General features: G+C 35.5%; 3 protein-coding genes across 6 annotated transcripts; 1 reads left to right on the top strand and 2 right to left on the bottom strand.

Moving 5' to 3' along the window:
- The first annotated feature begins 493 nt into the window (after positions 1–493).
- On the top strand, positions 494–4573 carry LOC110626720. 2 transcript variants are annotated; one of them, XM_021772771.2, is made up of 6 exons: positions 494–751; positions 894–1109; positions 1195–1368; positions 1461–1567; positions 1954–2282; positions 3678–4573. In XM_021772771.2, the coding sequence occupies exons 1-6, from the start codon at positions 638–640 to the stop codon at positions 4256–4258; spliced, it is 1521 nt and encodes a 506-aa protein (XP_021628463.1). In that variant the 5' UTR covers positions 494–637; the 3' UTR covers positions 4259–4573. The 2 variants fall into 2 exon arrangements, with proteins under 2 accessions (XP_021628463.1, XP_043817581.1); XM_043961646.1 differs by having other exon boundaries at positions 521–751; positions 858–1109.
- Positions 4574–4725: 152 nt separating this feature from the next.
- Positions 4726–7658, bottom strand: LOC110626721 (protein HEADING DATE REPRESSOR 1). Of its 2 annotated transcripts, none has more exons than XM_021772773.2 (3): positions 7348–7658; positions 5231–5578; positions 4726–5158 (listed from the first exon to the last, which is right to left on the bottom strand). In XM_021772773.2, the coding sequence occupies exons 1-3, from the start codon at positions 7402–7404 to the stop codon at positions 4940–4942; spliced, it is 624 nt and encodes a 207-aa protein (XP_021628465.2). In that variant the 5' UTR covers positions 7405–7658; the 3' UTR covers positions 4726–4939. The 2 variants fall into 2 exon arrangements, with proteins under 2 accessions (XP_021628465.2, XP_043817582.1); XM_043961647.1 differs by having other exon boundaries at positions 5231–5556; positions 7348–7646.
- A 1437-nt stretch (positions 7659–9095) lies between these two features.
- Positions 9096–15266, bottom strand: LOC110626719. Of its 2 annotated transcripts, none has more exons than XM_021772770.2 (6): positions 15140–15266; positions 12484–14085; positions 11303–11377; positions 10892–11221; positions 9774–10481; positions 9096–9287 (listed from the first exon to the last, which is right to left on the bottom strand). In XM_021772770.2, the coding sequence occupies exons 1-5, from the start codon at positions 15249–15251 to the stop codon at positions 10258–10260; spliced, it is 2343 nt and encodes a 780-aa protein (XP_021628462.2). In that variant the 5' UTR covers positions 15252–15266; the 3' UTR covers positions 9096–9287; positions 9774–10257. The 2 variants fall into 2 exon arrangements, with proteins under 2 accessions (XP_021628462.2, XP_043817310.1); XM_043961375.1 differs by having other exon boundaries at positions 15135–15191.
- Between the last annotated feature and the right edge of the window lie 204 nt (positions 15267–15470).

Raw genomic sequence — 15470 nt, 5'->3', positions numbered from 1 at the left:
ACTTCTTCTACTTTGGTATTGGGCATGGTCAACAAAAGACGGCAAATCCAAGTTGGAAACGTTATCCAAAACAGCATCCAATTTTAGCATTCCTTTTTATTTAATTAATTGAATAAAATTACATACGTGTCCACTCCTACCACCAGATTCTGCCACGTCTCATTCCACTTGCCAAAACTCTAATACCGACAAAGACATCTCATGCGAACTTTCACGAACCTGGGTCCCACACTTTATCCAATACCACGCTTCCTCACGTGACTCCTCCACGTAACACATACTTCCACTTTAGCTGACGTCATCGCCTCCTCATTGAAACGCATCTCAGCACAAACTTACAACCCACCTATAAATCTACAAGGGTGTTTCCGTAATTCCGTAGTTCAGCACCAGTCCTCGCTGGCTGATGCGATGAACACGTGGCGATTCGTTCCATTCACGTGACAGCCGCCTTTGCTTTGCATAAAAAAATATATAATCAAAATGAAAAGGATGAAATAGCGTCGATGCCATTGAAGAGTGGAAGGGAAAAAGAAAGGTACAGAGTAGTGCGATATTTGTTAGAGATTCTCAAATCGGGTATTTTGACTGAGTGAACTCACCGAGTTCTAGTCTAGAAAAGGCCGGTACTTAGACAATGGTTCAGCTAATGAGTTCCAAGAAATCTTCAGTGAAGCTTGAAGTTGAGGAGTCGTTGGAGGATCAACTCGGTCCTCTTCACAAACGCTCCAAACTCGATTCGTCTTTGCAGGTTTTACTTCACTTTCCCTTCAATTTTCTCAGCAACCAAGCAGAAGTTTTCTTTTTCGTTTTTCTTTTGTATAACTCCTATGATGGGATTCGATTACGTGGTTTAGTACTTCAATTATAGTGGATGTTGATTTCGGTGGCAGATGATACCGGCTGCTGCTCTTTGCAATCCACTTGACGAGCCAAGCCCGCTTGGATTGCGTCTCAAAAAGAGTCCTTCACTTTTGGATTTAATACAAATGAAGCTTTCTCAACAGAACACTATCAAGAAAGATCACAAGGCTACTAGTAGTACGGCTACTGATAAGCTTAAAGCCTCCAATTTTCCCGCTTCGCTTTTGAAAATTGGCAGCTGGGAGGTACTTACATAATTGCTTTGTAACTTTTTTTTAATGTTGATTGGAATTTTTTTTTTAAATTCATTTTTTATTTGGGGTTGTACAGTATAAGTCGAGGTATGAAGGGGACTTGGTGGCGAAATGTTATTTTGCAAAGCACAAGCTAGTTTGGGAAGTGCTCGATGGTGGTCTGAAGAATAAGATCGAAATTCAATGGTCGGATATTGTGGCTATCAAGGCGAATTTCCCTGATGATGGTCCTGAAACCTTGGACGTTGTGGTACTTTTTTTCTTCTCTTTTCACAATCTAATCTCACAAACACACCCATCTTAATTATTATAATGATAGTGGGATGTTTCTGTTTGTTGCAGTTGGCTAGACAGCCCCTGTTCTTTAGGGAGACCAATCCACAACCTAGGAAGCATACTTTGTGGCAAACAACATCAGATTTTACTGGTGGACAAGCCAGCATGCACAGGTAGTGTTTATTTGGATGAGCTTCTTTGAAGTTATTTGGTTAAGTTTGTTTGTGTTGTGTATCATGGCTTGCATTATCAGTCTGTGTTGCCGGATTGGTTCCTTCTATTTGCATCATTTTTCTAGAGATGGGGTTGAGGAGTGAAGTGATTTCCCTCTTTTTTTCTCTTCCATTGTGAGTTTGTGATTGGGGAAATGGGTGTCTCTTGATCCGGTCGACGCTTCTGTTATTGTTTTGATCCAGCATTTGCATGTTCATAAGTTACCATTTCCCGCTGCTTATTCGGTTAAAAGTAAATTTGTAACAAGTGTTGGAAGATTATCAAGCTTTATGATGTTCAAGAGACAATTTGAACAATTGCGCTGATGATGTATCTTTTGTCATAGGCGGCATTTTCTGCAGTGCCAACAAGGGTTCTTAGGCAAGCATTTTGAAAAACTTGTTCAGTGTGATCCTCGTCTGAACTTTCTAAGTCAGCAGCCAGAAATTTTGCTGGAAACTCCTTATTTCGAGCTGAGAGGTCCTCCATTTGGCGACTTGAATGAATCCGCTGAGGTGCTTGATTCGAAGGCTGAGGACAGACCTTCTGTCTTTGCTTTAGGGGATGCGGCATCACCATCAGGAGGCCTTTCTTCTTCCTTGAATGATGAGCACCAAGTTTTCATTGGCAGGACTCCTGAAAGTTGTTCCCAGGAAACTCCTTCGCCTAGCACAGGTAAAACCCATCTCTCTGTGGTGAAAGCTATCTACCTTGTTTGACTAAAGAAATATGATCTCTTTTTTTTTCCCCTCTTGAGAAGAAAGAAATATGATCTTAAAAATGGAAAACATGGATGAAAATAGTTATTAGTACAAGTAATAAGGCTAATCTTATAGGATCAGTTCTGCATCCCAATCATTAACCTGCATGCCCTAGAGAAATGATCTTTCTGTAGTGACATGGTTGAATTAGAGAACATTTGGCATTTGATCTACTAGACGTCAGTTGTTTGCGCATTGTTTCTACTACTGGCAGCCGGATGTGTCCCCTAGTAATTTTGAATGAACAGTCGACTATTAGGTCTAAGCTGATTCTTTGCAACATCTATGATCGTGAGGATCATGAATGACAACCTTACTCAGAAACAGAATTTGATCCTGAATAGAGTTAGGGGCATTGGTAGTGGCCAAGTTCATGGAAAATCTTCTGAATGCATGACATTAGTACTACAAATCTGAAAGTATCTTGGTTAGTCTTGCAGTTAAGACTCGCATACTATCTGAGGAAGGTTCTGGATGGCAGTGAACTTTCCCTAAATATTTTATGATCTTGTATTTATTTTTCGTAGATAACTGAGATCCCTTCTCTTTAGTAGTTTTGTAGTATTGTTGAGCAAGTAGACTTTTAAGATTAATGGTATTTGCATCTGAATAGCAGAAGATTGATTAAACATTTTCGTGTATCATCAAGATGGAATTGATGTTTACTTCCTGCTCTTGTTTTCCTCCTTTTGTAAATTTAAAAATTTATGTAGATGGAAAAATGAGAAGGTTGTTGATCAACTTATCAAACATACAACTCTGCTGATTCTGTGTTTGATCATCATCCCCTAATGCCTTTTCTTTTGGATCTTGGACTTCAATCCCATCATTAGTGTGCATATTAGGGGATTTTCCTCCACCTGATTGTTGCAAGGGTTTAGTGGTATTTAATGCTGGATTAGTAGGAACTTCATATGACATCATTATGAACAACTCATATCTTCGAAGTTCTTCATGAGGTCGAGTAATTCCATGCATTAAATTATTGAACTGACCTTTGCACACACGGTTTTCGCAAGAATCATTTGGTTGTCGATGCAAGTAGGAACATTTGACAAGTCTAGCTTCTTTTAGGCATGCATCTGTTGACAACTTTTGCTCTGATTTTCAGTTGATTCTTTAGAAGTAAAATATTTCATGGTTACAATTATCAAAAGGGCTGTGAGGAAGCTCAATTTTTGTTGCCTATCCTGCAATACAATATTGTTCTTTCCAAGTCTACACGTTTAATTTTGGGAAAACATTGACTTCTTCTTCTTCTAGGGAATCCTTGCTGGTCCAACTAATCTTTTTTTTTTTTTAATTATAGTGATGGACAATGATGCAGTTGAAGAAATCAGGAGTTTGAAAACCAGCAGGCAGAAGATACCAAGCCATTGGGATCAAATAAAGGTGCCTGGGATTCAGCCATCCATGTCAATGAGCGACCTAGTGAACCACCTTGGACAATGCATTTCAGAACAGATATCTGGAAATCCTTATATTTCAAATGGCGACCCGATGAACAGAGAGATTCTGGGGGAAATTACCCAATACTTGCTTAGTGACACGCAACTTACATCTGCATCAGACGAGCAGTGCCTCATGTCAAGGGTCAATTCTCTTTGTTGTTTACTGCAGAGAGATCCTGGATCAGCACTGAATTTGCAGGCTAAGGGTTGCATTGATCTTGAAGCAGACGTTAATGAGAGAATTGATGGAACTGAATCCCTCAGCGCAGCGACCTGCCAGAATAAATTTGTGGAGGGTTTTCCAGTGTCCGAGGATCAGTCTAATAGCGTTTCCAGCTGCAAACAGCCACCGTCCATGTCAAGGAAGGATTCAGTTGGGGAGCTACTGCTTAATCTCCCAAGGATTGCCTCCCTCCCCCAATTTTTGCATAATATGTAGGGGAAGGTCCAGTGTGTTGCATCATTTTCAAGTGATCGTGGACAGGACTTCTGTGGATATTATGTTTTGCAGTGACTTTAAATCGTAGAAGCTTGGGGATTTTGAAATTTTGTATTGATGAAGGATCCTCGCATGTTTATTCCTGGAGTTTGGTGGTGCTTTCTTTATACAGCTTTCTGTAGTCCCAACTCATCGTAATTAGACTCGAGCGTATTGGGTTTTCAATGTAGCATCCGCCCTTTTGCCCCTCTATTCTGATATTTTAATAATTCAGTTTGGCCACAATATTGCAAATTTGCAGTATTTATTAATTTATTATTGTCTTGTCTGATCTTACGAGAATGACATTGAACTTTTTTGTTCTTTTTATTCTTTCTCTATTATTGCGAACAAAGCTCGATATGCATTTTTAACTACTTAATTTCCAATGTCATGAGCAAAACATGAACAATATAAACACAGAATAATTGATAAAAAAAAATGTTGTTGGGCAAGCAGGCGATTTACAAATGGACAAATTATTTTGATGTATATGCCTACAAATGCGATACTCAAAACTATAAACATCATCCATCATGCACAAGGTAATACGACTTCCAACAAACTATCAGGACATCCATGCATTCAAACCAACCTATAAAAGAATAAAATATAAAGAAAAAAGAGAAGCAAAGCTATCTTTTAAGGCTCATCAGGGCCCTCATCTGTGGCACCTTGATCGCCCATTTGTTCATTTTCCTCTATCATGTTCATCAGCATGGATATTTGGTCGTGCAACATAGCATTCTCTCTCTCTACCTCAGCACGTTTACTTCGTTCTTGGAGAAGCTGGAGTTGCAGGTGTTCTAAACACCTCGCATCCTCTTCCAACTGCTCATTTAGGCCATTAATCTCTCGGTCCTACAAAAATATCCAATGATTGTGTATGTATTATGCATGTGAAACCTACAATCCATGTTTGAGAATCAATACCTTTCTGTTCATTTCCTGAACAGCAATCCTTCTCATGCTCTCAACAACATCTACATTAACAAGCTTCCGCTTCTTTCCAATTAGCCAACCCTTGGGATAGCTTGCTGAGTCAAAATCAGGTGGAGGTAGAAGGGATTCAGCTGAAGGTCGTTTTCCATTGATATTTGTCACAGGTTCCAATGGTTCAAAGAGAGCTTTTCGCCGTTCTGAGAGTTCTGGAAGTTCTTTGGGCTCCTGCATGTCTTCATCATTGGAAATTTCTTCCTGTTTGCTAGGAGTTTCTTTAGCTGTATCGTCTGTTACCTTGTCTAAATTCCTCCCGCTAGCTGTTGGAAATGAGTTACCATTCTACTTCCAACAATTTTAGATAGGGCAAGTTTACAAAACAACAGCATAAGAAATGTAATGGGTGGCCTTTATATGATGCTGCTTTGAGCAGTACCACTGGAGGAGAAATGCAAATACAAAATACATGGGATGAAAATGCATCCGTTGAATAAGGTGAAGAAGCTATCAAGTGAAATGATAGGAAAACTGTAATTTAAACAAAAATACATTATTGATCCGTTGATGATAAAATGATTCCACCACAACCTCATCTGCATTTTCTCCCGTTAATCCTTCCAAACAAACAGACGGTTTCATTGATTCAGTACTCTTCTTTCCTTCACATATTATTGATTCTTCTACTTTTCCTGCCTTATATGATCACAGACATGTTTCTTCCTGCATGACAAGTTACCGCTAAAACAAGCCACCAAGCTCAACTGCTAAGTTGGAAGGGGTAAGAGCTATTAGAATTTGTCAACTAAAATTGCTGCAGGATGGACATTGTTGAATTGGCAAACAATTTTCTTTTTTTTTTTTCTCAAAAAAAAAAAAGCATTTGGACCAATGGCTTATAATGATCGGCTAGTCCGAATTTGAAGGGTAACTATTTGACTCAGAGTTCTTGAGGACAAGAAGGAACATGCCCACTAAACTAAGTCGTATCCACACCGGGTTGGATCCGCTTATTAAAGAGTAGGGTACTCTCAGTGATATTTGTTTCATCTAGGAGAATTGAAACCTTAACCTCACATAACTGCCGAAAATTATCCCAAACTCATTTTTATTCTAATTATAATTAGTTATTTAAGTTTCTAACTTTAAGTGTCCATCTAATATTCTCCATCTTCTCATTGAAATGTATTTTTTTATATTAATTATTATTTTCTCTCTTTAATTAATTATTAATTATTATAATTATCAAGTAATTATTAATTATTATAATCATCAACCAATAAAATGGAGAGAGAGTCTTGGATAATCAGTTAAAATTTTCATTTGATGGTGGAAAGAGGGTGCACCATGTCCATCTTATTTCAAATAATTACAATTATCCAAAAAAATCTATAGATAAATGCAGGAAAAAAATTGAAGCAGGGGCAGAGATTTTAGCATAACACTACGAGACCTTCCATGGTCAATATGACAGAGACAGCTTACCACTGAATTTCACTGTGCATTGAAATGCTCAATTTGTCTATTTTTAATTTTTAATTTAAACGTAAATGAAAAATCAAGAAAATTAAAAAATGGGTTTTCTTAATCTTTGGATAAAATTAAAAAAAAATAAAATTATTTTTTTTCCAAATTAAAATTAAACTTATAATGGTGAGCTAACCTAACATTAAAATTGATATAACAGCAAAGAAAATACTCTAGCAGACAGTCATAGAATTACTGTTCTCTCTCTAACCAACAAAAATGTCAAAGCTATTGCTGCCTCTTTCCCTCGATTTGTTGAAGCACAATTAACAACTTATGAAATTATGAAATTATTCCAAGAAATTAAGCAAATCAAATGATAATCTTGCTTTTGATACTACTAACTAAAGTTTCAAAAATTGTAGAATTGACCAATTTGAAGAGAAATCTCACAAACCCAATCCAAAAAGAAAAAATGAAAATATTCTTCACTCATATCAGATCCCTAGACATGGGTTTATTGGATTAAACCATGCTGAATTCAACATTCTCTTTTCTCTAGTATTCCTTTGTTATTGTTTTTTCTCGGAAAACAAACAGAAAGAGAAGAGAAACAGCAAGTTGAATCAAAACAAACAAAATATTACCTGATCTCCTTCGAGATTTCCAAAAGATTCTAGGCGTAGAGACTGGAGAGAAGCCATCTAAAAGCCCATCCAACACCTTCTTCCCATCCTTATTACTGTAATCTTTCTTCTTTTCCATAGCAGAGGAGCTTGAATAATCAAGAATCCAACATAAAAATCGATATTTTCTGAGAGAGAAGATAGTTTTGGGAGACTTCAGCTACAAGGAAATGAGAACGGTGACCGGGACCATCAAAGCTTCTCAACGCTTGGGATTTGGATTTTCTGTCGAAGATTTTAAGCCAGCAGTTGGGTGTATGGGTCCCATTTAGCTTGCCTTTTCTATGTAAAACTCCATCCTTGTTTTTGTTATTTTTTTTTTTTTTTAAATGTCTTTCTGTTTTTTTGCTGATTTTAAAAAATACAAAATATAAAATGTAATATTTTATAGAAAAAAAAATAAAAAATAAAAAGAAATTGTTGGGAGCATATCCCCTAGAGCATAAACGGATTTTTCTCGAAGTGAGGAAGTTTCTTGGAGTTTGGAATCTCTTTATAAAAAGTTAGCTGCAATTTCCATGCTTCCACTGTCCTGCCTGCACTACTTCAGCCTACTTAGATTCATCCGCCATATAAATTATTTAATATTTATAAATATTTAAAATTTAAAATAATTATATATTTAATTAAATATTTATAAATAGTTGAGAAATTATTTAGTAGTAAATTAATTTATAAATATATATTATGATCGATATATTTTATAATTTTATTTATTAAAAAATATATATTTTAATATTCTTAGTTAAAATTAAATTTTAAAACCATCACCACCATCCTTAATTCTTTTATGAACAATTTTTTTTAACAGACACCTTTGGTGATTCTGGCACGACTTCTGCTCCGTTACACCCTTTATTTCCGACCTAAGGATTTAAAGTTGAGCAGACAGTTGACAGTTTTCCAATAACGATACTCCTCCTTAACTTTTGATTTTAATTTTTTAAGAAAATATGCAATACAAACAAGTCAAAGCCATCAAATTTTCTATTTTTTTATAAATTAAATATAAAATAAAATAAAATACTACTAAATTCCTATTTCAAAATTATTAAATTAAAATACCACTATATTTTATACAATCAAATTATTTTATCATTATAATTAAAATTGAAGTAAGTTATTGTTTAATATTTTATTTAGTGAAATGACTAAATAATATAAATATTAAAAATAATATATAATTAAAATTATAAATATTTCATAAATAAATACGTTAACATTTTTCTTTGATAAAAAATTAAAAAAGTGATTTTACTATATATATATAATAAGAATACTTGATATGCAGCAAATTTAGGTCAGGTAGGTTTCCATTGAATTGATCGCCGCATCCAGTTGGCATGCAAAAAACATTTGATTATTCGAATCTATTCATTTTAAAAACAGAAAAAAATAAATAAATCCTGAATTAATAGGAAAATAAGATTAGAATTTATAATATTTTTTTAATTTGAAAATAAAAAATTTACGACTTAATAAATATTACCACCTTTGATTTTTCATATTTTTACATTAAATCTGGACTTAATTTTTAACATGATATTAATCCCATTATATGTATTTATATTATCTATTATTATCAAATTTAAATTTCATCACATGAGCTTATTTGCTAGTTATTTAAGTGAATTTCAAATATCGAATTTTATTAAAAAGTGATGTTTATATAATTTTTTTAATTATTAATTATATATGAGAGGAATAAATTTAAAATAAAAAAAAATATTCACTCATTTATATATAATCGGTACTAAACAGTTAGAATTCAGACATCTCACTTTGTAAGGTGAACTCACCGTACATACACTTTTGGGGAGTGGTGCTCTGCTCACTGTACGGCATTGACGGTGTCCACTTTCCAGACCCACTTCATCCTCAAGCCTCATAAGTTCTATTCCCTGCATTTAAATCAGCCCATTCAAGATGGGCCCATTTATCAAGCTCTCAATTAGGTGTCAGTATTTTACTATTTCATCCGATCGACTTTTAATAAAAGGATTTTAAAATGTTATATCAGAAATAAATATATTTTTCACATATAGATTATTCATTATCTGAATTTATTTATAAAATTTTTATACCTTTTCATTTTAATTAATTGAAATTTAAATTTTTTTACAAATGTCGTTTTTAAATAAAAATTACTAATAAAAATATATTTTTATATAAATTATTAATTTAAAAATATAAAACAAGTTCAGCTATTATTTAAATAATAATAATAATAATAATAATTAAATTTGAGATAAATTTAAATAATTTAAGATAAATTTTAATCGAATTAATTAAATTAATATAGAGAATTTCCATGGGTACCTACCGTTTAGGTCCTACTCTTAATCCTCAAACTCATAACTGGCCCATCTCATCATTCTCATTATTACCTTTGAGTTTTGCGTATGATAATTCGTAGGTCCTCACAGTACTCCAAAGCTCCAACAAGCAATGTATGCAGGAGTTGCTCCAGAATCATGTGCTGCTGTCCCCTTCCCAATCCCTTTTATCTTTCTGCAGATTTTTCAGAGCCATCAAAGATAAGACAGTAAAAGAATTCAATACTTGAATAGATAAGCAAACCTCTGATGCACCAAACTCTTGGTGGTTGAAGGGTCAATATTTTACTTGGAAATATATATTAAATGAAATTGCGTCAACCACTATATACAACTTAAAGTGGCATAGCAATTAAGTAAACTAAAGATCATATTAATCACTTTCACTTGCTATGTACAGTTAATTTTAGCTATTTAACTTAACCATTCACTCTTCTATAGAACTTTCATTTTCCTATAAATCCTGAATAATGATGTCAAAGTAAAAATTAATAAATAAAAAGTTGAGGGCATGAATAAGCATGATGAAAAAGAGCTAGTTGTTGTCGGCCATGGCGCATGGAATACAAGGAGGATCTTGAGCTTGGTTTTGAGGAGTGATGCGCTGCAAGCAAGAATCATGGAAGTGGTGGCCGCATGGCAAGACAGCAGCAGTTATTGGTTTCTCTGGCTGGTATATGGGACCTTCCGGATTGAATGAGAGGTCCCTCTTACATATATGACATTGATTTCCACTTGGCCGAGGGGTTGTATATTCTCCTGCAAGGAAGAGTCTTTCATCAATACTACCATTTCAGAAATTATCCATCCACAGAATTCTAGATATTGTCAACATCTAACCACATTATCAGCAAGTATAAACTGATCTAATACCCAAAAAGAAAAAAGAAGAAGAGCCTCATCAATCATATTCCTGTGGTCCTAGGATTGATGAAATGCATAACGTGTCATAAGCTGGACCAGCCAAATGACAAATCTTTTGGTTTCCAATATACCAGGTAAGGGTAAACAAGGCACAACAACATTCCACTGGCCAAGAAGACCCTTGAGAATGTGCCACTAAACTTGTCACTTGAAAAGCGGATTGTAATTTTATATTTTTATTTGGGGGGTGGGGGTTGGGTGGGAGAAGTCAAACACAACTTGATCAAAGAAGCTTTGAGAAATACCTTTCCCTCCCTGCCACTTTATATAGTGAGGTGAAGAAGCTCCGGGAAAGGATGGAAGACGTGAAGAAGTGCAAGCTAGCGGAGGGCGACTGGGAACGCTCTGGGCTATGGGTGGGCTTAAGGAACCAACTGAAGCTACAGGTGCATGTGGTGGACCAGTTCGGACCAGTGTTGGAGCTGACAGATGACTGGCAGGTTTAATTGATCTGGCCTTTTTGCACCGAGGTTTGGGAGCTTCAGAAGGGCACATGGGCGCATCTCTATCAAGAGATGGTCCAGAAGGAACACTGGAAGATTGAGTAGGCCTATTTACTGCTGGAATTTCTTCACCTGTAAGTTGAAAGATCAGTGCTAGTAATTGCACTAAAAACTTAAATTTGAAAAGCAATAGTGATGTTCAATATTAGGTACCATTAGAGTGAGCAAGTGCTGCCAAACTTCCAAAAAGCTTGATGGGCACAGAGGCTTGAGATTGACCGAGATTACCTGCAAGAAATTTAAACAACAAATATTCATTTTCCTTTTCTGAATCTAAAGGATGCAACCAACACCGGAAAACATCTGAAATATCCTGTTGAGAGGAAAACTAAAGGGAGAAGCACCAAAAATTTCAATGCTCTTCAAGAAATAACAAGCAAGAAGCATGATATATTTATTAGATCAACATTTTCATCTTGTTATGTATTTTCTAGAAAAAAGAAATAAGAAATAAGAATCATCTAGTTATAGTGATGTTTATCATTCACAATGTGTACTGAGATTTACAGACTTAATACAGTCTTCTCATCACAGCCTAGTGACAGACACAGAAATCTATCTTAGGGGAGCCCAATTACAATATGTGATTTATTAATTATTTGCTTAGTAACTAACTAAAAACTGATAATGATAATTTTATAATAGTTGACTGATTAAATTATTTCATAACTAAAAAAACATTTAATAATTACAGTAATAAAAATAGATACTTTACACCATGAATAGAATTATAAACTTGTGCCTCCCAGGTCCATTAAACTCACATTCAAATGGTGTTTTCTATGGGACGGGGGAGAAATGGCCCCCGGGCTCTGACACAGTTCACAGGTAATTAGGTTCCTGATAGCTTAACAAGTGCATAAACTTTCACATTCAATTGAATCACCATATCTTAATTATAAGCTGTTTGCACTTCATAGCTAGCATTGTATAGACAACTTCTTTAGAATATTCATTTCCCATTAAGGCTCCAAATAAATTGGGCAAATTACCTGCTAAAATGCAGTCCATCGCATTTTATGAGATAATAATGCGAGAATAAATAAATAAGTGGTCCAACCAAAAGAAAGTTAAATCACATTTTATATTTTGATCCTGGTAAGTGGGTAAACACAGATAATGAAGTCTAAACAAGCATGTGTTTAAAATTGCACTTTTGTTTCTTGAGGAATATAAGATTCGGAAAAAGAAAAGAAAGAAAAAAGAATTTGACTCGCATTATTGACTTTCAGAAGTCCTCAGTGATTATAAGCAAGGAAGAAAGCGCATTTAGAAGCTGCAATATAATACCTACTTAGTATCTAAGCATGGAATGCAGAGGATTCATAACTCACCTGACTGATCCTGCCAGCCAATGCTTCTTGTGACTCCAGTAAAGGGCAAAACCATAGAAGGCTCTGGTGACAAATTCCTCACAGCTCCTACACGAGAACTCTGTAGTGTATCAGAAGAAGGTTGAATAGCACTCCTACGCAAAGACAATGGTGGTGATAACTCATTCACGCCAAACCATGCAGCATCAGGTAAGGAAACTTGATTGCTATAATTTGGTATTGATAACTCAGTTGGAAGACCTTCAAAGCTTGTGTGAGGACTTATATTTGCAAATCTCTCTTTCCTTTTTCCAAGTCCTACGTTCCAGCTGCTTGGAATGTGATTATAAAGTTGCCTATCCACTAGTGGCAACAGGTTTCCAACACTCCCATCCCTAGATGGTTTAGAAAGGCGACCTACATTCTGAATTAGACCATAAGATCTATCTATATACTGAGCTTGATGAGAAAATCCAGGCACATTCTGCACCAGACTAGAAAATTCATCAACATGCCATACTTGATGAGAAAGCCCATCAGCATCCTGCCCGGAGCCAGAAACTAAATGGGCATGCTGTGCGTGACCTATACTTTTAGAGTAACTCTCATTCAGCGCTAGCATGGTACATCCACTATTGTACTTCTGGAAACTAGAAAAACCAGCCACATCAGCACTAGAATTCAAATAACTTCTAGCAACATTTTGACCAGAATAAGTGTTTAACATAGGCAAAGCAATCCCTTTAGTGCTCTGATTGTTGTCTTTGCTAGAGACTTTATATTTTGCTTTGGTCCCCAGATTAGACCCATATCCAAGATTAAGGAAATTCCCATCAAACATTTCAGGATGACTTGATCGAGCTACACCTGCCATAAGACTGTTATTCATTCTCAATTCTCCATTAATTCGTGGGTTGTAGCCTAATACAGGTGTACTACCTGCATGGATTAATTGTTTTCCAAATACCCTAGGAATGTGAATATTATTACCATTTGCTTCTCCACCAGATCTGCACATCTGTGAGATGTTCATTCCGAATTCTCCACTGGATGGGTTATGGCCTGATACAGGCGTAGTATCTGCATGGGTGATTTTACTTTCAGTTTGCCAAGGCCGGTAAGTACCACTATCATTTGCTTCTCTACTAGCTATTGACATTTGTAAGCCACCACCCACATCAATCCCAGGGGTTAATTTATTTCTCTCAACTTGAAAAATATCAAGATCAGAGGCATGGATATTAGAGGCATCTATAGGATCCCCAAGAGCATGGTATTCACAAAATTTATTCACATTCCCTACCAAATCTGGAAAACCTGAAACAGGCTCATATAAGTAACCAAGGCCAGTCTCAGGATTGTGAGAGACATTACATTGAGAGATATCACCCTTGATGACAGGAAATGCCATTTCCTGTGCATAAGATTGAGGCATTCCGTGCACATTCCTAGTTGGAAAAGAAGTTGTTTGTCGTGCCATATTATCAAAAATATCAGCAAGATCATCAACTTCATCCTGTAATTCAAAGGGTCCAATTTGTTTCTTGCTTTGGGGAAAGGAAGCAGACATTGGCGATTTATCTCCTTGTTTTTGCCTTTCACTTCTCATTACATAACCGGTTCCTGGAAGAAAAGGATCAGATAAAAGTGCATTTAGAAATATCCAATCCAGAAGGATATGCACAACTGAAATCTAGGCAACTATGTGAACACATAAAAACCAAAGATAGAAAGAAAGTTATGACAAATTTTGACCTTGAACACTGGGTGCTAAAAACATAACATGTATGAAGCAGCAAAACAAAATAGCCATTCAGGCCAGCTTTTTCAACTCAATGATAAAATTTAAGGCAAATACCCATTATAAAAGAGCCATTTCTACTAGAAGAAGAGTACCATGATTCAAAAGAAGCTTTAAGAAAATGAGAAGCATAAAAAAAAGTAACAAAAGGCTGACAACTAATGACTTCTCAAATTTCTAAATTTCTAAGTCTAGCTAAAACCACATAAAGAAAATACCATAAATCTACCAATGACTAAAGATAAAGGAAAAATGATGAAAGACAGACTCTTTTTTCAAGATAACCAAGAACACCCCAAAAAGGTCTCAATAATCAAAGCTGCACTTGCTTAGATGTATTCCAATAAAACACAGTTGAAACAAACATATAGAAATGCCAGGAAAATCTTCTCTTTTTTTTCATAAATTGACCACAGTACTATCATTCACTAAACAGAACATGTTGATCAAACAAGTAACTATAAGTAAAACAAAGGAATGGAGATTAAGACTCCCAAAATCCCAGGAAAATCCAACACAAGGACTGCATACTAAAAGCCATAAACGTTATAAAACCCACAAAGAAATATCAATCCTCGAAGCAAAAAGGATATCATCAAAAGAAACACCCCCAGTTAAGCAGAAAAGACTAAAAGAGAAAATCACCATTACAACAAAATAAAATAAAATAAAACCCAAATTGATAATCGCATGACAAAGCTATATAACAGATCCACAGCAATCCAAACATCTAACCTTATAACCTACTTTATTTAATTTTCAAATCGTTTGAGATTAATCACAAATTCAAGATTTTCTAAAAATTAAAAATAAAAAAATAAAAAAATAAAAAAAATAAAAATAAATAAAAAAAACTAAAAAGGACTATTACCTTACCGGTGACTAAGTGATCAAGCGCAGAGAGAGAGAGAGAGAGAGAGAGAGGTGTTTTGGCGCTTAGGGATCTAAAGAAGTTTTTAAAGGGTTCGGTATGGGCCCCACTTGGCATTTATGAAAGTGCCACGTAATAATGTGGGACCCAGTTTTATGCACTCAAGCCGTTGGCGCTTGCTTACCTGGCTGTACGCTGTAGAGGTCAAAGCCATCTTCGCGATCTCGCATGTAATTACATTTCCCCCCTCATGAGAAATTTACGGCTAGGCTCGGCTGGAACCGGCTAGGTTTCCGCTTGAGCTTGAAACTGTGATGGTGGATTCCGACGAGGCTC

Source organism: Manihot esculenta, chromosome 11 (genome assembly GCF_001659605.2).
Source record: "Manihot esculenta cultivar AM560-2 chromosome 11, M.esculenta_v8, whole genome shotgun sequence".
Taxonomy (NCBI): Eukaryota; Viridiplantae; Streptophyta; class Magnoliopsida; order Malpighiales; family Euphorbiaceae; genus Manihot; species Manihot esculenta.
Note: the sequence above shows the minus strand (reverse complement) of the source record. Positions and strands in the feature narration are given on the sequence as shown.

Coding starts and splice junctions, on each gene's coding strand:
- LOC110626720 (XM_021772771.2), top strand. CDS start 638: ATGGTTCAGCTAATGAGTTCCAAGAAATCTTCAGTGAAGCTTGAAGTT. Junction 752..893: donor AACTCGATTCGTCTTTGCAG/GTTTTACTTCAC, acceptor TTTCGGTGGCAG/ATGATACCGGCTGCTGCTCT. Junction 1,568..1,953: donor GGACAAGCCAGCATGCACAG/GTAGTGTTTATT, acceptor CTTTTGTCATAG/GCGGCATTTTCTGCAGTGCC.
- LOC110626721 (XM_043961647.1), bottom strand. CDS start 7,465: ATGGAAAAGAAGAAAGATTACAGTAATAAGGATGGGAAGAAGGTGTTG. Junction 5,557..7,347: donor GAAATCTCGAAGGAGATCAG/GTAATATTTTGT, acceptor CATTTCCAACAG/CTAGCGGGAGGAATTTAGAC. Junction 5,159..5,230: donor TTCAGGAAATGAACAGAAAG/GTATTGATTCTC, acceptor ATATTTTTGTAG/GACCGAGAGATTAATGGCCT.
- LOC110626719 (XM_021772770.2), bottom strand. CDS start 15,251: ATGCCAAGTGGGGCCCATACCGAACCCTTTAAAAACTTCTTTAGATCC. Junction 14,086..15,139: donor GCTTGATCACTTAGTCACCG/GTAAGGTAATAG, acceptor CTTTTCTTCCAG/GAACCGGTTATGTAATGAGA. Junction 11,378..12,483: donor TGGCTGGCAGGATCAGTCAG/GTGAGTTATGAA, acceptor AATTTCTTGCAG/GTAATCTCGGTCAATCTCAA.